Source organism: Spinacia oleracea, chromosome 4 (genome assembly GCF_020520425.1).
Source record: "Spinacia oleracea cultivar Varoflay chromosome 4, BTI_SOV_V1, whole genome shotgun sequence".
Classification (NCBI taxonomy): domain Eukaryota; kingdom Viridiplantae; phylum Streptophyta; class Magnoliopsida; order Caryophyllales; family Amaranthaceae; genus Spinacia; species Spinacia oleracea.
In genome coordinates, this window is record NC_079490.1 from 25,128,312 (window position 1) to 25,153,776 (window position 25,465).

The 25,465-nt window shown below is 33.8% G+C and overlaps 1 protein-coding gene and 4 long non-coding RNA genes across 7 annotated transcripts; 2 read left to right on the forward strand and 3 right to left on the reverse strand.

The window, feature by feature from the left end:
• The first annotated feature begins 1,911 nt into the window (after window positions 1-1,911).
• On the forward strand, window positions 1,912-4,282 carry LOC110778593 (NAC domain-containing protein 10-like). The gene is made up of 3 exons (XM_056826763.1): window positions 1,912-2,338; window positions 2,980-3,320; window positions 3,478-4,282. Exons 1-3 carry the CDS (start codon window positions 2,113-2,115, stop codon window positions 3,523-3,525), a joined length of 615 nt encoding a protein of 204 aa, XP_056682741.1. The 5' UTR covers window positions 1,912-2,112; the 3' UTR covers window positions 3,526-4,282.
• Window positions 4,283-11,409: 7,127 nt separating this feature from the next.
• Window positions 11,410-12,873, reverse strand: LOC130460114 (uncharacterized). The gene is made up of 3 exons (XR_008920049.1): window positions 12,755-12,873; window positions 12,506-12,629; window positions 11,410-12,282 (listed from the first exon to the last, which is right to left on the reverse strand). It is a non-coding gene; the product is annotated as an uncharacterized lncRNA (long non-coding RNA).
• A 219-nt stretch (window positions 12,874-13,092) lies between these two features.
• Window positions 13,093-18,935, reverse strand: LOC110796418 (uncharacterized). 2 transcript variants are annotated; one of them, XR_008919999.1, is made up of 5 exons: window positions 14,457-18,935; window positions 14,264-14,349; window positions 13,750-13,839; window positions 13,559-13,625; window positions 13,093-13,149 (listed from the first exon to the last, which is right to left on the reverse strand). It is a non-coding gene; the product is annotated as an uncharacterized lncRNA (long non-coding RNA). The 2 variants fall into 2 exon arrangements; XR_008919998.1 differs by lacking the exon at window positions 14,457-18,935 and having other exon boundaries at window positions 14,264-14,446.
• Window positions 16,704-20,119, forward strand: LOC110778594 (uncharacterized). 2 transcript variants are annotated; one of them, XR_008919997.1, is made up of 5 exons: window positions 16,704-16,776; window positions 16,856-16,885; window positions 18,518-18,598; window positions 18,684-18,782; window positions 18,900-20,119. It is a non-coding gene; the product is annotated as an uncharacterized lncRNA (long non-coding RNA). The 2 variants fall into 2 exon arrangements; XR_008919996.1 differs by having other exon boundaries at window positions 16,723-16,885.
• A 2,297-nt stretch (window positions 20,120-22,416) lies between these two features.
• Window positions 22,417-23,026, reverse strand: LOC130472309 (uncharacterized). The gene is made up of 3 exons (XR_008932407.1): window positions 22,774-23,026; window positions 22,630-22,695; window positions 22,417-22,534 (listed from the first exon to the last, which is right to left on the reverse strand). It is a non-coding gene; the product is annotated as an uncharacterized lncRNA (long non-coding RNA).
• Between the last annotated feature and the right edge of the window lie 2,439 nt (window positions 23,027-25,465).

Genomic DNA, 25,465 nt, shown 5'->3' on the forward strand with positions numbered 1-25,465 from the left:
ACAACGTAACACATCATCCAAAAATCCTAGCTAACAATTTCGGAATTTCCATCAACTACTTTCGTGACGATATTCCTTACCTCAGATTAAAGTTCAAAAGATGAAAGTAAGAACAACAAAACTAAAACTAGTTTTTTTTTTTTGGAAAGGAACTAAAACTAGTCATTAGGATAATAAACCCTTATAACACTATTTGTTAATGTACAAAAGAAAATTATATTATTATTACTCAGCTTATAACAATAAAATTTTTGTATATGGGGATAAATTTGACTCAGTTTTTATTTTTTATACTTCATTATAAATTATTTTTTATGGAGACAAACGTTGGAATCTCGGGGTTTTAGGCTAAGTAGAAACAAGACGGAATATATGGAGTGTAAGTTTAGTGGAGTCCAAGATAGAGAGACATGGGAGATTACCTTAGATGGGAAAATTGTCCAAGGCTCTGAAACGTTCCGTTATTTAGGATCTATTATCCAAAAGGATGGAGAATTGGATGGCGATGTGGCCCATAGAATCAAAGCAGGTTAGTTGAAGTGGAAATGTGCCACGGGGTTCCTATGTGATTCAGGCATGCCCCAAAAATTGAAGGGAAAATTTTACCGCACGGCAATTCGACCGGCTTTGTTATACGGCACAGAATGCTGGGTAGTGAAACATTGTCACGTGCACAAGATGAATGTGGCGGAGATGCGCATGTTACGTTGGATGTGTGGGCATACAAGAAAGGATCGTTTGAGGAATGAGATTATTAGGAAGAAAGTAGGGGTTGCACCGATTGAGTTTAAGATGATGGAAAATCGTTTAAGATGGTTTGGACATGTGAGCAGAAGGCCAAGTGATGCCCCGGTTAGGAGGATAGAAGGGTGGCAAAGTGATAGAATTGCAAGGGGTAGGGGAAGACCTAAAAAAACTTGGAGGAAGGTGATTGAACACGATATGAGCTTTCTTGGGATTGAGGAAAATATGGCGTTGGATAGGACAGAGTGGAGGGAGAGAATATACATTGATGACTTCAGTTGATCTATACAGTTTTTATGTTTTTGTTTCTTTCTATTTCTATTTTTATTTTATTTTTTATTCTTATTTTTATTTTTATTTTATTTTAAAAATTCTTTTAAGTTTTTTTTAATTTACATGCTATTTTGAAATATACTTATTTTACTTATTCATTTATTTTAAACTTTACTTATTTTTTATTATCTCTTACAATATTTCTTCTATAATATATATACATTTTTCTCTTATCTTACTTTCATTAATTCCACTTTCTCTTCCTTGTTTTTCTTATTACTTTTTGCTCCTTTTTGGTGTGATTGGTGACATTGACGATATCCTACGACGATTCATGTTAGCCGACCCCAAATCATTTTGGGACTAAGGCGTTGTTGTTGTTGTTGTGTTATAAATTATTTTTTGATCGATAAACTTTTTAAAAGCTTACATGGTTACCTTTTTTCACTAAGCATGGATTTAACTTTACACCTATCTTATGTTGTTTATTGTAAAATAAGGGGTGCGTAATTAAGAATTTATGTATAACATATTATAATCTTCTTTTCTTGAACTTAAAAAAAATACAGTCGAAAATTATAAATCCCACTATTATTACTTCTGTCATAGGATTTACTTTCACAACTAATCAAAGATAAAAAGATTTATTCGTAGTACTTTTTCGGAGTATTCTACGTATGTGTTACTTAATTAGGCTTTGTTTTTTTTAGAGATGAACTGAACTGAACTGGATTGAAATTTTTTTTTTTTTTTTTTTAGGGAAAACTAGTTGGAAATTAACTTAACTTAACTTTAAATAAAGAATAATGAGTAAAATATAAAAAATAAAAAATAAAAAATAAAAAAACAAATAATGAGTAAAAAATTATAAATAATAGTAAATTATATCACCGTTGAAAAATGATAAACTGTGAGATACCTATATAAGTCAAACACCTGAAGACTAAGTAGTGTGTGTTAGAATATTATTGATTGTGATTAATCAGAATTACTTGTAGCATTTTCCCCCATCATTTAAATTTGATCAACTCCTCGGTTCTTTCTCCCGCCTCTAATCCTTAAAATTTCCTCGTTCTTTTTCTCTCTAATCCTACCATGGCGGATAAACAAATTATTGCGAACAATGAACGACAACAACACCAGCGACAACCCCAACAACCCCAACAACCACCAATACTGGGTTATCCAGGTCTCAAATTTGATCCCTGTGATCATGAACTCATTAAAAACTTTCTCGAGAAGAAGATCAACGGCATTGAGTTGCGCTATAATCCCATGTATGAAGTTAATATCTACGAATACCATCCTCGAGATCTTACTGGTACGTTTAGTTTCGCTATTAACATAATTCGTGCGTAAATTACATACTCTCCGTTTATTTATTCATTTATTGTTTCTTAATTGGGTCCAATTCTTGATTTTCTTACTCTCCGTTTTGTTTCTTCCATGGGTGCAGTGCTTAATTTTCTTGATTAAATTATGAATACTGGCTGCAGTTGTTGATTTTCTTGATTAAATTCTGATTTCGTGTAATCATCTTCTGGGGTTTTTTTTGTTGGGCGGGTGGGGGTTTGATTCTAACGTGAACTTATTTTGGTTTTTGTTAGACGACACACGTGCTTATTGAATCGTTGATGAGTATTGTTTAGATTATCCAAGCATTTGAAGTTTGTTATTTTATGGATAAAATATCTTTAGTCACACTGGTTAATTCATAATTTTAATTGCACTTCGTACATAGTATTAAATTTTTAATTATTGTTATAAACAGGCGAATTGAAGTTAGTAAAATATAAAAACTACTTAAAAGATTGCCAAATTAGGGTTTGTAAAACTTATTGGAACTTATATTTTTAAGTTATAAATTAATAAGATAATTTGTTTTTGTTTTTGTTTTTATATTTTTTGTAATTATTTACACATTATTAAGTTAAAGTTGGTATTTGTAATTTGAACATGCAGAAAGATGCAACCCACAAGGAAAGAATGATGTATGGTACTTTTTTACAACAAGGGAAAAAAGGAACAAGTTTGGGGTCCGTCCAGCTCGGAATGTCGGAGATAATGGATTCTGGAAAGCTATGGGATCTGATATAAAAATCAGGGATGATGTTGATGAGAATAAAGTGATCGGACTCCGAAAGTCTTTGAATTACTTCGAAGGAAGACAGTCAGGTGTTGACAAGAGTGAGACGACCACAGAGTGGAGGATGCATGAATATCAAACCATAGATCAAGTTGAATCCTCCAAAGCCAAAATCGAAGAACAAAAAAGGAACAGACATGCACCTACCAGTATGAGGGTATGTACATATTATTCTAATTCAATTTCATTATACTTCAAATGCATTAATTATATTTCAATAAGCAAAATTAATTTAGAAATAACCCTAGTATCTGTGTATAATTAATAATATGTTTGCACTGTGCTAATTTAATTAGTTTTGTTTTTTGGGGTAGTTGGATGTTGTGCTATGCAAAATCTTTTGCAAGAAGGAAGCAGCCTGAAAGCCGCCAGCAGATAAAAAAACAGTACAAGTTACAGAGAAGAAAGCTGCGACAAGAGTAAACTCATCTGGGAAGGGCAAGGGGAAAGTCAAAGCAGACGATAATAACCCACCAAATAACCAAATTGAACTGCCTGTAGCTTCTGAAATGAAGAATAGCAACCAAGTGTCTAAGTACAACACTGGCTGCTATCATAGCGCAAACTCCACCGCCGCCACCACCACCACCGAATACAACGGCGAAGCGGGGTCACTTGGTTTCTGTAATAATCTCGGCGGCATAAATTTCAACAACCCGACGGCGGTTTATAGTGGCGGTGTTGATTATTTTCAAGGAGTGCAGCAATTCCCAGCACCTTATGATCAACCTTATCCTCCAATAATAATGCGACAACAACAACCCTTTCATGATCCATCAACAACAACACATGGAGGTGCAACCGAACAAGCAGGCAAGGAGGAAGAGAGTGATGGAAGTTCTGATGAGGATATTTACGAGGTGATTCTTAATGAATTAAACATGTAATAGACACCGATCCAAGAACCATAGTTATGTCTTGCTGGGTAAGGGTAGGGAAGAGTTTTATCGTAGAACAACTTGGCAAAATTGTTTTGTTAGTTTATAAAGAGTAGTTTTATTACGAACAAAACTTCATGTCATTATAATGCCGTGTTGCTAAGAGAGATTTTTAATAGCTACCACGTAGTTACTGTAGTTGTTTTCAATCAAGTAAACCTTTTAAAATTTTGGAGATTAATGTTGTCAATATGTTTGCCATTTTGATTGTACAGAGTAATACGTTTATAAAGCATTTTTTTAATCACAATCAGTGTGTGGTCCGAATGTTGCTCCGGGTTTTATAATTAATGGGCTTTACTTGTTGTAAACATGAACCCATTTTTAAAAGATTGTATTTTATATTTAATTTATATGAAAAAATATAACATATAATATTGCTAGCTAGCTAAGGTGGTTGAAATTTAAAGTGTAACTTTTAATTCGTGAGGTTTAATGTTCTATGTTCTTATTAACGTCTTTTAAATATATCGATATAGATTAAAAATAAAATGAAATGATATTTCATAGCTCCGTATTTATCTAGGAACCGCTGCCGATACCTCAAAAAAAATTGTACTTCGAGTCTTCAAAATGGAATCCATGACATCAATAAAATGACTTTAACAATATCATCATTTTTTTTAAATAGTACCAATATCTCCAATTTTTCAAAAAAGTATCAATATCATCATATTTATGTTAAGAAATAAATACAACTAATTAATTAAACCGATAAAAGCTTGTGTTGAAGTTTGGGGTCAAAGTCGGATACATCGAAATGCCAAATATCAAACATACCATCTTGCGAGGAGTTTTACCAGCTATTTAGACCTGTCAAAAATCGACCCGACTCGAAAACCGACCCGAACCCGACCCGAAAATACTGGGTCCTGAACAAGATTTTGCGACCCGTAACCCGATTTTATCCGAACTCGAGCAACCCGAAAAGTAATGGGTCAAAACCCGACCGAACCCGTTTTGGACCCGACCGATTGAAAATCGTTGTATTTATAGTAATAAATGCGATTATGAGAAAATTTAAGCATAATAAACACGCTATTTTTTACTATTATTGTGTGTAATATGATTTTAATTTGAATTATACGCCATTTTACGGTTGAATTTGACTAATATAAACTTAGTAGGAAAATTTGTTAATTTGTGCCCATATTTTGTATATTTATCACCTAAATTAATGAAAATATAATGCGCGTTTTAAAATCTCTCAACCCGTTGGGTCAACCCGAACCCGAAAGTTCTGGGTCTTGAACAAGCATTTGTAAACCCGAACCCGAAAGTGACCGACCCGATCTAACCCGAACCCGAAAATAATTTTTTACAACCCGACCCGACCGACCCGTTTGACAGGTCTACAGCTATTGCATTATGAGTCTCTTACTAAGGCTCCGTTTGGTTTGGTAGGGCGTAAAACGTTTTCATGGAAAACCATTTTCACCTTTTTAATCATTTTACGTTGTTTGGTAGAGTAAGTGATGAAAAACAATTTTTCATTACTCTCTCAAAGATGGAAAACCCTTTTCCATTTGAAAGGAAGGTAAACCACTTTTCCTTATTTCCTCCTTACCTCCCTCTCCTTTCTTCCCCTCAATCTTCATCATCTTCTCCTATTTTCCTTTAAGTTACCAAACAAAGGAAAACTAGTTTGGAATTGTGTTTTCCCTTGAAAATTGTTTTCCAAGGAAAATCATTTTACAATGAAAATGTTTTACACCTTACCAAACGGAGCCTAATTGGAATTTGGGAAGCAACGTGGAGATAAGAATGGAATGGGTAAACTCAAGTGAACATGGGATTTCTTTTTGGAATGAATTTTACTACTAGGTTTCTATCTTTTTTAATTTCCTGGTTCAATGAGATACTACCTCCGTTTCATGAAGTTCTTTACGCTTTGAAAATTGTGTCTAAAAATCATAACTTTGACCATAAATTCTCACTATTATATCTATCAAAAATTATCATGAGATATATTGTTAGATAAGTCTCAAAATGTATTTTATAAATATCAATTTTTTATATTTTTTTGCTAGTACAGAATTTGATATATTAAAGATCAAACATTGCACCGGAGCCCGTGCAAATAGTACGAGTAAAGATCTTTTTAAAACGGAGATAGTACGGAGTATGTAATTAGGAAATAAATAGAATTTGTTATGTATGTAAGATATTATACTTGGAGGACAATTATTGTATCTTAGTATACGAGGGTTTCTAGTTTATAATAATCATTTGAGGGGTTATTTTGGTATTACGCAGGAACTAAATAATCTAATAAATATATATATGTTATAAATATATTGTATTGTGGATGTCCATTATACCCCTGACATCTTTATCTTATATAATACATGTATATGTACATATTATATAGATCGGAACAAGAACATAACCGCTAGATTCTCTCTTCCCCTCTCTCCCTTTCTCCCTAATTTCATAACACGTTATCAGCACCATTGCCAACCGACGAAAGATAACAACGGGAATGTCCAACGAGAGACAAAGGAAACTACCATTACTCGATGTGAGTATTACATGCGATTATTTTATATAATTGATTTATGTGTTGAATCGCTAGTTATCATTTGAAATATATATATTGCGATTTGCATATCTTTGCGGTTATATGAAAATATGGAATTTGTGTATCTTCCCTTTCAAAAAAAAAAAAAAAAAAAAGAAAATATGGAATTTGCATGGCATTATTTTATACAATTAGTGTTTCAATTCATGTTGATATCATTGGTTTCCTTTAATCAATACGGCGGTTTTCTTTGTTACCATAATATAGTTTTATGTTTATTAACTGCAATTCTAAAAACGGAGTATATTTTTATTTGTTCTCATATTACGCATATGACTACTCCTAAAGATAACATGTAACAGAATGTCCTCTAATGTTGGCGGTTTTTCATTACTTAATGATATTGTGTATGATCTATATTATTGTGCTTTGATTAATTTGTCTACTTATTATTTACAAATCATGTGTAATATAGTACATTTTTTGTCATATTCAATAACAATAACTGCCAATAATTAAGGCACGAATTCTCATGATCATGCTTCATAATTTCATGTTTGTGTTTTTCGTGCGCAAATAAATGATTGGGAATCATATGGTTGACAATACGGCTAGTGTGTATAAACAGATTTGTTGAGGCAGTTGCGTATAATTATGATTATATTTTATATGAATGTGTTTACTATTTCGTATTTAAGTTTTAATTTACAATACTATCTTGTGTAGTGAATATTATCTTGTGTAGTGAATATGTCAACTGAGAATAGATCATGAAGATATATATTAGTGGGTAGAACAATTGCTCCCACAATAATTAAGAATATAATATATGCAAGTATCAGGGGGAGATAGCTTTTAAGTTTACAAAATAGTGCTATGTTGATTAAAATGATACATGGATGTTAAATGTGGTACAAGTTTTGTTCATAAATCGTTGACTATTTTTATGAACACGAGTACAAGTTTATGATATTATTATCTCATCCCGAAGATGAAGAAAGAAGAATGTTTATTGAAATTGATATGTACCACAATTACAATGCATACTCCAGAAGAGTATAAGCTATCTTTCCATAAGTGTGTTGGATTGTCTTGCCATTACAAATGAGACACCAGTTTGTGTCGTTATATCACATCACAATATGTTCAAATTATAGTATTTTATAATTAAAGTGATCACTTTGGGAAGATAACCAGCAGTTATCGAATGAAACATTTTATATGATATTATATACGTACGATGTGATAATTCAGGTCATCCGGGTTTAAGAACACCCGTCATGAGAATTTGAAAATTCTTGTCAAATAAAATTTATGTGCTGACATTCCCTCGTATGTTGTATATATATTCAAAGGCAAGACATAATGATGAGGTTGAGTTGTATTTCAATAAAATATTTATAATGAAGATTGAGAAAATAATACAAGAGATATTAATTACTTTGAAAACTTGGATAATGATATGATAGGTGACTTGAAGTTCACCATGATAGTAAGTGACCCGAAGTTCACCAAAAATGATAGTAAGTGACTTGAAGATCACCAAGAAGTTTACAAGTGTTTTGTGATTGATTTAAGTATCATAAATCTCTTGATTGGGGTAATCATACGTCAGCACGAAATGAGAAAATATGAAAAATACAACTGCACAGTGTATCTACTCCCCATGATCAATGTTAATCTCCAGAAGAGAACGAAAGTATGAAACATTTATTAAAATACACGTCGAAAAGTGTATTATTAGTTGGTGAAAGATTTTATGCCCCATAATATATTGAAAATATTTTCACAACTTAGGGGGAGACGAGCTAGAATAAGTTGGAAAATTTGAAAGATAATATATTGATCCCCATATGAATAAGTGTAAATGCCAACTGTATGTCCTCGAAGTATGTTTGGACATAAATATCTATGACTTGATTATGTGAAATTGTTACATGTTCAGATGCATAAATGTGTATAATTGTCATAGTGCTCGATGTTACTATAATGATCTTGCCAATATTTTTTTAAACCTCTGCACCTGAAGTGTAGATTATATATACGGTTCCAACATGATGAGTTATAGATTTATTTATATGAAAGGGCAAGATAATGCAGTTGATGATATTATTGAAAACAAAAAAATACTATTATATAATGTATGAAATACCCTTGAAGTGGTATAGATATCTGAACTATAATAGATGGCCCATGAGAAGAGATGAATGGTACCTATCGAGTAAGTATTCAGATATCATTGATGAATAGCATGCAAAGTATATGTTGAAGAATTTTGATGATACCGGTAGACGATGGAACCGAAATATAATGCATATGCGAGAAATAATGGATTGAATAGGGGATTATAAATCTATGTCTATTTCGATATAGACATCATTATAATGATCAAATGAGCTCATGGACCTGAAGTCCAACAAGTTATGGATTTAAAATATCCACACTGTACAGTGTTTTGCGTTTGAGTCTTACATTCATATACATGTGTAGTTAAAAGGTAAATGCATCATGCATCATTCATCATACATTTAGTTTGTTTTATGTTTTATCATGATATGATTTTCATTTATCCAGTTATATATGTTTTCAAAACTATTATGATGTCATATATGAATATGCATCCAAAGAATGGTAAGACGGATTTGTAACTTTATGAATATTATAAGAGGAGTTTCTTACTCCAATGGGCGAATAGTTGCGACAGAAGTATATATATAATGTTGATTAAATAGCATGTTATGAATCATGCAAATAAGAAGAGTTCCTGAAGAACTTATACATGATATTCTTAAACATCTAGCCCTTTAAGTTTTACATATGAATGTCATAACATTGATCAAATACTATCTAAACTCTTGAAGAGTGTTTTTGAAACGTCGTCTGAACCAGTAGTTTGAGTACTTCAGAATTATGAAATATACATATTAGTTTATTCACGGAAGAATTCTTGTACAATATGAGTTGATTCAAAATATAAGATAAGAGTATAAGTATTTTATGGTCCAGAAGAACCATAAATCACATTATACCCTAAGTTGGACAGTGATATAATTATTTGTCATATATTGTCATGAAAGTATGACTAGAGAAATTTTGATCAACATTAATGATTACAACTACTTATGACCTCCAGAAGAAGGTTTATATATGTCGAATATTTAAGGATACGTTTTGTAATATTATGTACAAGAAAATATATTTATTTCAGGTTTATTGTCAAAAGTCTGGTGATATAAATACTCACCTAGTGCATACAAGTGAACGTTTGAAAATTCAACTCAAATTGTGGAGAATCAACTTCCAAGGAGCTTCATGTTGCTACATTTAGAAAGTTATCAACGGTATTAGATTCATTGAACTAGAAGATCTCAAGTGATGTATTCATCAGGGGGAGAAAATACGCGTTGCACTCTTTTTCCCTTAACCACGGTTTTGTCCCATTGGGTTTTTCTGGTACGGTTTTTAACGAGGCAACATCCCAAGCGTATTATGATGAGTGTTGTACTCTTTTCCTTCACTAGGATTTTATCCCACAGGGTTTTCCTAGAAAGGTTTTTAATGAGGCATCATCTCATGTATATATTACAGGGCCATTGTATTATTTTAGATAATGGACATCCAAGGGGGAGTGTTATAAATATATTGTATTGTGGATGCCCATTATACCCCTGACATCCTTATCCTATATAATACATGTATATGTACATATTATATAGATTGGAACAAGAACATAACCGCTAGATTCTCTCTTCCCCTCTCTCCCTTTCTCCTTAATTTCATAACAATATATATATATATATATATATATATATATATATATATATATATATAGAGGAAGGCTCTCGTGAGAACACTTCCTTACGGTGAGAACACTTCCTTACGGTGAGAACACTTTTTAATAATGACATTTTTGTAATTATTATTAACAAATACACCCGATTTTTATTTTCACGGCATTTATTTTTCATTTCAGATTCAGTTTCAGATTCCACTCTCTCTCCAATTCTCTCGCCGTCGGTCTCCACCAACGCTCGCCGGTCGCCACCAACGCTCGTCGGTCGCCACCAACGCTCGCCGGTCGCTGCTCTCGGTAGTGGTTGTGGTTCAAACGCAAATCGGCATTTGAACAACGGTCACTGGTCGTTCGTAGCCACCACAATCTGGCCGCCGCTTCTCGCCTCTCTCCACCGCCTCTGTTCTCCTTTCGCCGCCGCCGGTCACAACAATTAAATCGCTGCCGGTCGCAGCGCTGTTGTTTGAAATCGAAATCGCTGGTGGTCGAAATCGCCGCCGGCACTAGTGGAAAAAACCCCTGTTGAGGGGGGCATTTCGGGCTTGTTGAGGCGAACATGGCCCGCTTCGACAGAGGAGGCTTCAACAGGTCAGAGATCTGTTGAGGCGGGCCAAGCCCGCCTCAAAAAGATATCTGTTGAGGCGGGCTTTTGAAAGCCCCCCTCAACAGACAAGCCTATTGAGGCGAACAATAAATTGTCCCCCTCAACAGACAAGCCTGTTGAGGCGAACAATAAATTGCCCCCCTCAACAAACTAGCCTGTTGAGGCGAACATTAAATTGCCCCCCTCAACAAACAAGCCTGTTGAGGCAAAGATTGTGTTGCCCGCCCCAACAGCACATAAGCTGGCTACATATTCTGCTTTAATTTTCTTTGTTAGGTAATAGAAGAACTATAATACTCATAAAATAGACAATTATAAACAATAAATACTTCATTCACATTAATATTGAAATAATATTGTTTAATGTAATTTTACAATATAAATTCACACAAAAATAATCTTTGAATCTACAATTCGATTATTCGGCCTACGCTTCCCTTAACCATTACCAAAATTACGCCATGCCCATTTATCATTTCTTGACAAGTCTTCCATAGTAAATTTCACCACCCTTCTATCTTCAAAATTCCTGCAAAATAAAATAAAATAAAAATTAAAAAAGCAAATTAAGTAGCAGGTGAAGAATGCTGCATGTTTTGAGACAGTGGTCATGAGCTACCAGCTGACTCAGCTGATGGTGAATCAACTGATTGTTCTGAATAGCTCAATCTGTTCAACTGATTTTCTTCTAGACGGCGGTGATCAGTTGCTTCGTGGCTTCCCTATATCCACATGTTGCTGAAATCAGTATCTGTATTCAGTATTTTATTTCACTGATGATTTTGCAAGCACTAGAACCGATCTTATAAATCACAAGTAAAGCCGTAAAAGGCATGCTGCTGTTGAAATTTTTGTAAAATCATGTCATATTTGTTCCAAGTTTTGACAAGTTGGAATAATGCGACAACTGATTCTAGTCAGAGGGAAAACAATGTAATGCTTCTTTGAGATACAGGAAAATAATTAAAAACCTTTCTGCAAAAGAATACTTATTACCCTCCTTGATACGAAACTTGTGTCTAGTAATTTCTGATACCACACAAATTAATCAATTTAGGAGATATGAAGCTAGTAGACACAATAATTATCAATTTGAAGTGACACCAAGTCACCAAGAGAATGAACATGTATTGATTAAATTTAGCAAGCAAAATATACCTTGTATATATTAGACGACCCTTGTATACAAACCAGATATGACAGAAATCAGGAGCTTTATTAAGGACTTCATTAGACTGTTCTGAGGTGGGTTTTGGTTTTATCCTGCAATATCAAGGCAACAAAACAGGATATGTCATCCTATAGATTGAGGTGCGTTTTTATCAGAACATGTACGATATGATATTTGTCGTTGCTCAATATAATAATGCCTAGAACATGGTCACTAAAATCAGAAGTAGTTATAATAAAATCAATTACTGTAAAATTATAGAAACCGGAACAGAACAAAAAATGTGGAAGTGCATTTCAAAATTTGTATCTCCACCTCAAAAAAATCTGCTGTTAGATCCTGCACCCATCACCAATTTCTGTATCCCCAATTCAGATATGAGTTCCAAAATTCCATCAGTTATAGACTCTTTCTCAATGCATATTTTCTCAGAGGGAACCTGCAAGAAGGAGCTCAATCTTTATTCTAGTTTACATACCTATGATAACTCAATTTGTACTTGGTACTATTATGATCTGGGAAATAAACTGGTGTTGTTACAGACGGGGAAGAAAGAGATAGTACCTGTTTAAGGGCATACATTTTAATACAATCATCTAACATTTCTTCAACCTCTTGTCTTTCCAATTCTTGATTGACCTCCGATTGTGTGACCGCCTTTAAAGGAGATCGAAAACCATACCATATATATTCAAATTGGATTGTAAAACAAATGAGAATCCAGGCAAAAAGATGGAAAATAGAACATCAAATTGGAAAGTGGAAAACCATAAACAAAAGATTATACAAACAACCACAAGAAGGGTAAATCAATCTAGCAAACAGTGAGAGGCATGTAGATATTAAATGGTCAACGTATGCACAACTTTGAACATCATTAGGGATCCTGACTTACAAACTAACCTTCCTTGAAACAAGAATGTCATGACTCCAATCCTTATAGCATCCATCATCAACGCCTAAGAGATATAACAACAACCAAACTCAGGATACCTCTACTTAAAACAAGACATCTAAAACAAGAAGTCAATATGTGTTTCGAAAGCGTACTTAGGGTGTAAACAAACTTAAATGTGTAGTTTATGCACTCGGACAAACACAAAAACAATCCAATATTTTGTTTTCACCACAAAAATACAACTTTGAATTAACACTCCCTCCTATGCCAATTCAGACCCTAGGAAAACAATCTACAAGACCACAACTCTTCAATATTATATAAGACACATAAGAACAATAATTGAACATCACTGAAGCTGGAACATGCTGAAGCATATATACACTGGCACTGTAACATTAGGCTAAACTTAACTTAGAAAAGCTTATATCATCAAAAATACTTCTTAAGAATCAACATGGAGGGCTTACCACCCTAACTGTTGAAAGTCCAATCGATTCCAGCTACACTCTTCATGTTGTTCTTCCTTACGAGAAACTAGTTCAAAAGAGATGTTACCTAAAAATCATTGCTTAAAATCTAGGAATAATTATAAATGGAAGGAAAAGAAAACTCCTTGATAAAAAGTAATCAAGCTGTAAGGAGAAAGGATAAGACTCACAGTAGGTCTTGAATCACAAAACCAGGAATCATTCATACTCATTTCCACAACCCTAACATTTGGAGGCAATAGACTCCTTGCATTTTCCCACTGTACAGTTCATACAAAACAGCTCTCATTGGTAAGCTATTCAGTGTCTACTGTCAAATATTTCATCATTTACAAAAACAATTAAGTAGAATAACATGATATCCATACATTTAAATTATACTATAAAGTTTTCATTCCCAGAATTTCTGGAAAATCCACCGACTGATAGAAAATTTCAGTTCACCAAACACGAAAAGTTCATGTAGTATTCAAGAAAATGCCAAATCGACACTCCAGCGAAAAATTGAAAACGAACCCACAAAAATTCATAAATTGATATTATTCGGAAAATTAATTAAATAAAATAACCAATCTCTATTCCCAAGAAAAATAATTCAAAATTAACAGAAAAATTCAGTCGAAACCCAGAAAAGTTAAACAAAAACCCATGAAATTTAAAGAAAAATCCAGATAGGAATCAAACCTTCCAGTAGATGAAATAACAGGGTCCTTCACAATTTCTTTAGAAATGGGGCAACGATATTCATCAGGAACAATCAACTGATCAAACTGAACGAATTCAACACCCATAACATCAATTTTTCGCAATATCAGCATAAAATTAAGAAAAAAGAAAGCAGAAACGATAGATCTTGAGAGAAGAAGAGAGGTTATACCTGAATACCATGCTCGACACAGTAAAGCTACCAGCTTGACCGATGCACTCCCTCGTTTTCGCTTGAAATATCTAAATCTAACACGAAATTTTTTTTGAAAGAGGAGAGAGAAAGAAAACGAAATCGAGGCCGTTTATGAAGACACCTTCTTTGAAATTATAGAGAATGGGGGAGAGGGAGAGAAGATAGACCTTCCATGGAAAGGGGCGGATGGTTTGAGGAGTTTTGAACCGGGAGAGAGGAGAGGGGAGAGAAGAGAGAGAAATGAATCTTTCAGGTTAACAGAAGAAATGAGGAGGAGAGAGAATCAAAAGTTGGAGTATATGCGACTGTTATTTGTTGAAGCGAACATTTAATCCCCCCTTCAACAACTGCTATTGAAGCGAACAACAAAAATGTTCGCTTCAACAACAGTTTATAATGTTTGACCCGCGTTGACCGATTGGTTGTTGAAGCGTACTTCTTTATGCCCCCTTCAATAAGGGGGCTGCAACAAGGGTTTTTTCTACTAGTGCGGTTTCCTGCACCGCTGCTCATCTCTCGCCGCAGCTCGCCACTCGCCGCCGCTATTATCCGGTAAGAACTTTTGCCTCCTCCGATTCCTCACTGAACACTTCTCAATTCGCAATCAATTTCAATTAGAGATTTTTAATCGATTTTTCGAAATCGATTTTTCAATCGACATCTCAATTGATTGTTAGGAGGTTTCAAAATCGAATTTTAATCGGCATTCTCAATCGATTTTCCAATTCTGAATTCAACAATTAAAATCGATTTCAATTGATTTCTCAATTCCAAAAATTAAAATCGAGTTCAATTTGGTGGCTGCAAAATATATCTGTGGTTGTGGTGATGTGCTTGTGATTTCTGGTGGAGAGAGACTAAGAGGCGATGGTGGAGATGGACCGAATTAATTCAAGAGGATAGATTTTAAAGATTTTGGTTGATTTTAATTTTGTAATATCTTCTTAGATTTGTTTCAAATGTATTATTCCGAATTTTGATTTTAGTTATCAATTTTGTAATTTCAATAACTTATTTTAGTGATTTATGTGGTTAATTTACTTTTTCAATTCGCATTATAATTTGATTGAATCTCTTGATAATTAACTTGTACCGCTTTTATTGTGCTAGGAAAGCATATAATAAATTTAGAACATGTTTGAATAAATTTAGAACATGCTTGAATAAATTTAGAACATGGTTGAACAAATTTAGAACATCGTGAATAAATTTAGAACATGCTTGAATAAATTTAGAACATGAGCTTAAAAATTTAGAACATGATTGAATAATTTTAAAACATGAGCTTACAAATTTAGAACATGTTGAACAAATTTAGAACATGGTTGAACAAATTTAGAACATGGGTGGACAAATTTAGAACATCGTTGAATAAATTTAGAACATGCTTGAATAAATTTAGAACATGCTTGAATAAATTTAGAACATGAGCTTACAAATTTAGAACATGGTTGAACAAATTTAGAACATCGTTGAATAAATTTAGAACATGCTTGAATAAATTTAGAACATGAGCTTACAAATTTAGAACATGGTTGAATAATTTTAGAACATGCTTGAATTAATCTAGAACATGAGGTTAAAAATTTAGAACATGGTTGAATAAAATTAAAACATGCTTGAATAAATTTAGAACATGGCTGAACCAATTTAGAACATTGTTAAATAAGTTTAGAACATGGTTGAATAAATTTAGAACATGATTTTGAAAATTTAGAACATCGTTGAATAAATTTAGAACATGCTTGAATAAATTTAGAACATGCTTGAATAAATTTAGAACATGCTTAAATAAATTTAGAACATGAGCTTACAAATTTAGAACATGGTTGAATAAAATTAAAACATGCTTGAATAAATTTAGAACATGGCTGAACCAATTTAGAATATAGTTAAATAAGTTTAGAACATGGTTGAATAAATTTAGAACATGAGTTTGAAAATTTAGAACATTGTTGAACAAATATAGAACATAGAGAGTGTAAAAGTGTTCTCACCATAAGAAGTGTTCTCACATAAGGAGGTGTTCTCACCGGATCCCTCCCCATATATATATATATATAAAGGCTCTCGTAAGAACACTTCTTACGGTGAGAACACTTTCTTACTGTAAGAACACTCTTAAACCGTAGGATCAAATCTAATCTAACCGCCCAAAATTAAGGAGAGAGTAATGGAAGTTTTGTAAATTTTAAACACTTATCCCCTTTTATTCTTCCTCTTCAGCGTTACTTTCTTTCTCTCTCTAAACTCTTTCGACAACTTCACTTTCTCTCTCCCTCCCTCTACAATTTCGGTCAGTTTTACTCCAAATTCTTCATCTGTTTCGTTCAAATTTATGTTATTTAATCGATTATCTTCATCGATTTTTCCAGATTTCGTGTTTTATGAGGTCTATTTCAAAGGTATGATTCTAAACTTTGGTTTAGTTTTCAATTTTGTAATTCAATAACGTGTTTTGTTGATTTATGTTTGATTTGTTTATTCATTTCGGATTGTAATTTGATTGAATTACTTGTATTGGATGTTATGGAAATTTTTCGAATTTTGTATCTAAGTTTGTTCTAAATTTCTGGTATTCTGATCTAAATTTCTAGTATTCTGTTCTAAATTTTACTTGTTTGAATCCAAATTTCTCGTGCAACGAGTGACATTATAGCTGCTCATTTTCTTATGTCGACTTTTTTGGAAAAGACGTCCTTCAGACTGTTATTGGAAGTCCAGTTTGAACCAAAATAGCCTGTTGTTTCTTCTCGTGAATTGTTCTTGATTGTGGCGTTATAATTGATTAATCATCGTTGCTTATGTTCTAAATAATAGTTGCTTGTGTTCTAAATCATTGTTTCTTATGTTCTAAATCATAATTGAACTTAGAATATCGCAAGAATCATGTGTTTGATATGTTAAGGTCACATTCGGTATGCATCAGAAGGTTTTTCAATTTTCATAATAGCCTAGCTGGTAGTAGTACTTTTTTTAGGTCCATTGTATTCAAAGTAGCCTGCAGATGTAATTAGGAAATGAAGCCATTGTCATTTTTGTAGTTCCGTTGCTGCATATGAAGAGTTGTGCATGTTACCCTTCCTTGAAGGTGGATATGTTTCAATACTGATGCATTTACAACTTTTGGTGTAGCTCTGTAGTGGCTTAGCTTTTTTCTTGTGTTGCTAGGTTGTATTTGGTGGTTATGTTCAAAACTAGTGATAGCAAATGTTCTAAATGTGTTAAGGTAAACTAAAATTTTGAAAATGTGAACTTGACCTCTCTAAAAGTAAAATAAGTCTCTAGATATTAAAGGCTTGGGTTTCCTATAAGATACATACATGTATATTTTGTATCAAGATGTGCTAGTACTTGTTTTCACAGCAGAAATTATACTTTTGCTGATAATCATAGCACTTGTTGTAGTTCATATTGCACTACTTTGTATTTCTTTCCGTTTGCTGGAGGGTTTTGAGTCAGTGAATGTCTGTTAAAGGAATGCTTATGCTAAAATGATTCTTTTCAGTTCTTTTCTAAAAAGACAACTCTTCTTACTCCAAAATTCCTCAAAAACGTCAAGTTATCTGCTCTTCTTCGTTTAGCTGGATGATTTACTTCTCTTGCTATGGCCTAGCTGAATTATGGTCAATTAGTTATAACTTATAAGCTTTTCTTGTTGGTTGGCCCTAGGTAAATATGCATGGTGTGGAAGAGAATTTTTTTGTAGCCACAGTAGTCAGTTGGGCGATCTCTCATATGTGAATAGCATTCAGAAATAAGAACCTTCTCCTATAATAGAGATTTATCTAGTCATACTAAATCTGTCATTAAAGAGTCCTTTGTATCTTTCTTTACAAGATTAACTTAGCATTTGGTTTAAGATTAAGCCTAAAGCATGAATAAATCTCTGAATATAATCAATGCCACTGACTCATAATTAGATTCAAGTGTTGATTTTAATAAATTCTTGGATTTTCTGGTTGAGATGCTGATAAATGTCTCATATGGTTTGTAGCTATGTGTTAATTGGGAGATCTTTCTTTTGTCTTGTGCAGGGATTCTTGCTGAAGGATAAAATCTGGAGGGGGTATTATCAAAGCGTTGGCCAACCCATATGGGCCTCTCTCTGAATATTGGTATGTTCTTGGTTAAATTGTCGCAACATTGTGTTGGCCTGCAATTTATCAATTTGTGCTAACCTTTGCTATATGGGATTGTCAGCTATTCTGGATGTTCCTCTTAGTATCTGGAAGAAAATGCTACATCCTTTAAGTGGCTTTAGTTTTGGCAGAAGGAGCATTTGGCATTTGGGAAGGCGAGGTTGGCTTATTTCTTGTTTCGGATACAGTTCTATTTGTGTTGAGTTTGGCTTGGCTTAAGGCTTTCCAGATTAGCAGTAGGTTTAGGAAGTATATGACAGTATTTTTGTTCCCTCAGGCTTGTGTCATTTGTGCGGGAACACCTGTGAGGATTAGAGGGGTGAATGTTGGCAATGTCATCCGCGTGAATCCTTCTTTGAAAAGCATAGAAGCTGTCGTTGAGGTTAGTATTCTTCATCTCATGCTTCTCTGTTACTACAGAAGACAATACTAAATTTTGCTGATTTGCAATTAAACAAATAATACATGTACCCAGGAAATCGTCCCTACCTAGTTGTATTTTTCAAGAGTCTGAATGTTGGTGGTATCATAAAGATCAAACCTAATTGACAAGGTTCAATCCTAAATATTTATGCAGCATTCCTCCTTCTCATAGTTTCCGTTTCAGAAGTTTTTAGAGAATTGTCCAATAAAAAAGTAGATAGAGAATACATAAAAGTAAACATAAATAGTAAAAGCTAAATTTCCCTATCTTTTATAGATAGTACTTTCTTGAATATTTTGTTAAAACCTATTAGCTCAAATGGTAGAGCAATGTGCCATTGCACATAGATGTAGGTTCAAATCCTACATAGGTTGATGAGAACACATAGCTGAGCTCCGATGTATTTATCGGGATAGGTTCTACAAGAGAGTTACCCTCCGGCATGAGCCGAGCTAAGTGTCAGATTCTGCATTTTGGGAAGTGGGTTAAATTTTATTTTGAAAATAAGAAAAGGCAAAAAGAATGAGAAAGAAAGAGAAATGGGAGAAATGGGAAAGTTTGTTTTACAAGATTAACCTACGTGGGATTCGAACCCACATCTTTTGTGCATTTGCACAAAGCTCTACCTATTGAGCTAGTAGGCTAGTAAGAACTCATCCAAGGAAGTTCAATATAGGGAGATAAATTTCAGAGATATTCAAAGTTTTTTTTTGTGTCCATGTTCTAAAACGTTGAGCTCGTTGTTCCAAATATTGTAGCATATGTTCTAATCCTTGATAACAAATGCTCTATATAAATCAAAGGATTATTACCTTTGTACTAATACATAATAAATATAAAAGATCAGATAAACAGAATGCTGGACTAAAGACAACTCCCAGTCTCCCACTGTATCAAAGTTCAAAGTGTCGTATGTTCTATAAATAAGCCTCTGTGTAGTCTCTGCCATAGTTGTCTTGGTGCTCTTATCCTTTTCTTGTCTGAAGCTACATGGATCGATGAAAGTAAACAGGATCGAGGTGTTATAATGGCTGAAATAGCCCGTGAATTTGCTTGATTATTACAGATTAGGATTGAAAGTAGCCATTCTCTGTTTTGAAAGTATGGTTTTAGCAAAGAGTTTTTTCATTGCATATGTTCTAGTTATGTTCTAATTATCCTTGAGTATGTTTTAATTATCCTTTGAGTATGTTCTAAAGGTTTATATAGCTAGTCGCACTTTGAAAATATTTTAGAGTCTTTCTTAATTCATGTTCTAAAAGGTAGAACTGTTGTTCTAAATAGAGTGGCATATGTTCTAAACTTTAAAACACAATGTTTCCGCTTATCTAGTCCACCTAAATCAAAGAGGAGGTTTATATCAGGATAGTAAAACCGGATACTCATAGATATCTATTGAGTTGATTGGGGTTTTATTAGCCCTTTGATAACTTAGTTCCAACTCAGGCATCATTTCAAATTTCTAATTGCCAAAATACAACACAAATACAGCGAAAACATCCTTAAATAAACAAACTACAACAATTAGAGAATGTGAATTAGTTCACATGCATAACTCTGGTGGACATATGGACATTGATAGTTTGATACAGGGTGAAATTGTTTCTCAATGAAATTTCAAAAAGGTCCACAATACAATAACAAAATAAAGATTGTTGGAGACATCTAAAATGACCCATGTTCTAAAAGGTATACATTGATGTTCTAAATATTAATCCACATAGAAACGGAATAACACACTGTAGGTTGTAAATCCGTGCATGATAATTATTTGATATCACAGGAAATAGAGTCCGGGTTCCACTAATGTCTCAATCTAATTAGTAACAATAAACGTTCTAAAAAGTAACTTCCTTGTTCTAAAAAGTGAAACTTAATGTTTTAAAAATTGAACCTTCATGTTCTAAAGAATTGAGATTATAAAAAATTACCTAATATTTGAAAGGATGTGAGCTATATTTTAGAAATATACTACTTGCAACAAGCCAACAACACCACACACACAAAACTGCTAGCAGCAGCCAAATAGAGCAAAACAGCTATCCAACAAAAAACTACTAAAATAGTTGGAAAATTACTAAAATAGCTCGAAAATTCAATAAATATGCACACACACGTAGCAGATGTTCTAAAAAACAATATCAAATGTTCTAAAAAGCCATAGTATATGTTCTAAACCTTAAGCCATATGTTCTGAAAACCATAGCAAATGTTCTAAAACTAAGTCATATGTTCTAAAACCTTAACCATATGTTCTAAAAATATGGAAAATGCTCTACAAACCAAAAAGATGCAGCAAAAGATATTTTTACGAACTATTATGAACATATAAGATATTTATGCAACTATTATGGGTGCACGAGGATTCATAATCTAATCCCGTTGTAACAACTATATATTTTAAAATTTATGCCTATATGTTCTAAAACTTATTACGTATGTTCTAAAACGTATGGTGTAAGTTCTAAGCCTGATGGCTTATGTTCTAAAACTCAAGACATACTTTCTAAATCATAATCCACGTGTTCTAAATTTATGATGTCACTTTTTACATAGTTTTAAACAATAATTACTCCAAAAATTAATTACAAAGACTTAAAACATAAATATGTAGTTTGAATTTGTCTTGTAATTCAGTGACAAAGACTTAAAACATAAAAGTCGTAGATATTTCTTATTAACTATTCGTTAGTGATGATTTACCATGTTCTAAACAGTAACTTTCATGTTCCAAACAATAAACGTTCATGTTCTAAAAATTGAAACTTAATATTCTGAAAAGTGAGCACTCGTTAATGAAAAATAGGTGCCATGTAGATAGTAGATTATTTTGATCATGTTCTAATAAGTTTTATGTTCTAAATAATGGTTCATATGTTCTAAAAAGTAAATATTGTGTAAACATGGGGTTAGGAGCAAGCATTCTATTAAGAACACAAAACTTTGGGTTAGACAATCAACAAACCATATACAAATATACAAGATAGTATTCTAATCATTTTTTAGTCATGTTTTAAGACATAAGCTTTATGTTCTAAATAATGGTTCGCATGTTCTAAAAATTAAATATTGTGTAAACAAGGGTGTTAGGAGCATGCATTTTAGAACATATTATTGTCAGTTTTAGAACATCAAGCATTACTTCAGAAAGTCAAAAATAGAAACTCTCCAAATTTACACAGATTTAGGAATATTTCAGATTTTAATCACAAATTACAGAAAAAATCACAAATTAGTTCAGAAATTTAAAATTTCAGAAATAATTCCAAACAATTCTAAAAAGTTGACAAATTAATTCAGAAATTAAGAGATTAATCACAAAAAAAATCGGAAAAATTAAATCAACAACTAAACAAATATCACAATACAATTAGAACATTCAATCTACCTGATTACTAACGAATTTCTGGAATTTCTAAATCAGAAGTAGATTGATGAATACCTTGAATGTATGCTACGAACCTCCACTTACGACTTCCGTAGATTTTCTGAAAAGTCAAAATACAAAAAAGTAAACTAAATTAACAAATATTAACAACAATTAATTAAAATTAACTATTAAAATAGCAAAATTAGTACTTACTGTTTACTTATCTGTAGCTTTTTTAAAGAATCTTCATACTTCGATGCATGCTCGTAGATTTTGCAACTTCAATTCCAAAAAAATATCAAAAATTAACAATTAAAAATGGCTAATACAATTCGAAATTCACATATTACTACTAACCTTCTTTGTTTTTAAGTAATTTCTATAGATTCGCAACTTCAAGTCGTCACTTTGATCCATTCGAAAATTGAAAATTCAGATTTCTAGGGTTTCGCTTCACGAATTTGGTTGGTGTATTTGTTGGTAAATCCTTCAAATATTACTGTTCTTATGCAACAATATCAACAATTTTTAGATTTCGTTGAGAAATTGGGAGAAATTTGAGCGAAACTTGGAGATTTTAGGAGAGAGATACGCCGTAATTTTTTTGTTCGAGGAGAGAGAAAGAAGACGCTCTAACTGGGAGAATTGTTTCTCATAAGTTTCGTTTAGTTGGGTTATTTACCATTTTGCCATTATTTTTATTAGACACGCGATTAATCTTGGCCGTTGGTCTCATCTAATCCTACGGATTAAAAGGTGTTCTTATTGATAGAAGTGTACTTACATAAGGAGGTGTTTTTACCGGACCCCTCCCCTATATAATATATATATATATATATATAGAGAGAAAGGCTCCCGTAAGAACACTTCTTACGGTGAGAACACTTCCTTACGGTAAGAACACATTCTTAACCGTTGGATTGTTTCTAATCTAACCACCCAAAATGACTCGATTTTAACAAATCTGGACCTTTAAAAATGATTAAAAACAAAAAAAATAATAATTATTTTTCTCTCTCTCCATTTTCAGATTTCTTTCTCTCTCTTCACTTCCTCTTCTAGATTCAGAATTTTTCTCTCTCCACCACCAATGGTGGCCGTTCGTTCTTGCCGGTCGCCGCTCGTATGTCGCCGGTCGGTGCTCGCTTCCTCTCTCTCCGGCGCTCACCTCTTCAATTCCTCTCTCTACGGCGCTCATTCTCTCTCTTCAATTTTCGAAATCGATTTCTCAATCGATTGTTAAATCGATTTCTCAATTCAAAATCGATTTTTCAAACGATTGTGCAATCGATTCTTCGAAGTCGAAATCGATTTCTAAATCGGTGTTCTTCCACGCAGCGAAATCGAACCAGAAATTCGGCGAAATTGAACCAAAAGTCGCCGGTGTGGTTAAAGAAATAAGTGCTGGTGGCGGTGGTTGTGGTTCGCCGCTGCTCACCTCTCTCCGTCGCCGCTGCTCACCTCTCTCCGCCGCCGGTCGCTCCTTTCGCCACCGCCGCCGGTCGCAGCAATGAAATCCCTGCAATTCAATCGCCGTCGGTCGCAGCAACTCGATGTTGTTTGAAATCGAAATCTGTTCTAATCGCAGTCGTCAAACCAGAATTCGAAATCGAAATCGCTGGTGTTCTAATCGTTTTAATGTTAGGTTATGATTCATATGACAAAACATAAATCATGCGGAAAAACCATAAAGCCAGGAAAGCATATTATTTACACATAATCATTTAGCATAGTTTAAATGCATACACTTTGTTGCGTGCCCTCCCTAGCTGCGCCCGAACCGAACAAGAACAAGTCTTTAGGACTCCAAGTGTCGTCCCTCCGTAGATAGTCAACAGCACGTCCGGATCCGCCTTAAGCTTGACCAACTAGGATCGCCCTTAAGGTACTTAGAATTTTCGGCTATTGTAGGCAATTATATGACTGAATTTTTGCTCTCAAAAATCACTTTGAATACTTGAATACTCGATATAAATTATGAGCCCTTAACTCATATTTATAGACCATGGAATAAGTAATCGAATCCTACTAGGATACGAATTAATTAAATTAGAATCCTAGTAGAATTCTTATTTAATTAATTTATCTTTTAGGATTAGGAATTTTAATCATTAAACAAATCCTATACTTTTTAGGTTTCGTATGTGAACACAAACTCTACACGAGCATGACCCGCAAGCGTGCAGGCCATGCCCGCGCACAGCCCACACGGCCGCTCGGCCCACGCGAGCTACAAGCCCACGCGAGCTGCAGCAATGCTCGCAGCCCATTGCTGCGCGCGCTGCGCGCGCTGCCATGGCCTGCTGGGCCTGGCCTTGCGCTGGGCCTGGCGTGGCCTTGGCTGTTCGTGTGGCGCGCTTGGCTTGCTGGGCGATGGCCTGGCTTCGTGCTGGGCCCTCGTCCGGCAGGCCTCGTCCGATGCTTATTCGTACGATACGCTTCCGATTAAATTCCCGGTTCCGGAATTCATTTCCGATACGAACAATATTTAATATTTCCGATTCCGGAATTAATTTCCGTTTCGAACAAATATTTAATATTTCCATTTCCGGAATTATTTTCCGATTCCGATAATATTTCCGATTCTGACAATATTTCCGTTTCCGGCAATATTTCCGATTCCGGCAATATTTCCATTTCCGATAATATTTTCCGATACGTACCATGTTTCCGTTTCCGGCAACATCTACGACTTGGATAATATTTATATTTCCGATACGATCCATATTTCCGTTTCCGGCAATATCATCGTTTCCGGAGTATTCATTTCTTGCCTGTGACGATCTCAGCTCCCACTGAAACCAAGATCCGTCGATTCCGAATATCCATAGATGGAGTATTTAATGCCATTAAATACTTGATCCGTTTACGTACTATTTGTGTGACCCTACGGGTTCAGTCAAGAGTAAGCTGTGGATTAATATAATTAATTCCACTTGAACTGAAGCGGCCTCTAGTCAGGCATTCAGCTCACTTGATCTCACTGAATTATTAACTTGTTAATTAATACTGAACCGCACTTATTAGACTTAACATAGAATGCATACTT

Excerpts from the sequence above, each read along its gene's own strand:
- LOC110778593 (XM_056826763.1), top strand. The coding sequence starts at position 2,113 with ATGGCGGATAAACAAATTATTGCGAACAATGAACGACAACAACACCAG. Across the intron at positions 2,339-2,979 it reads CCATCCTCGAGATCTTACTG|AAAGATGCAACCCACAAGGA; the intron begins GTACGTTTAGTT and ends TTGAACATGCAG. Across the intron at positions 3,321-3,477 it reads ATGCACCTACCAGTATGAGG|TTGGATGTTGTGCTATGCAA; the intron begins GTATGTACATAT and ends TTTTTGGGGTAG.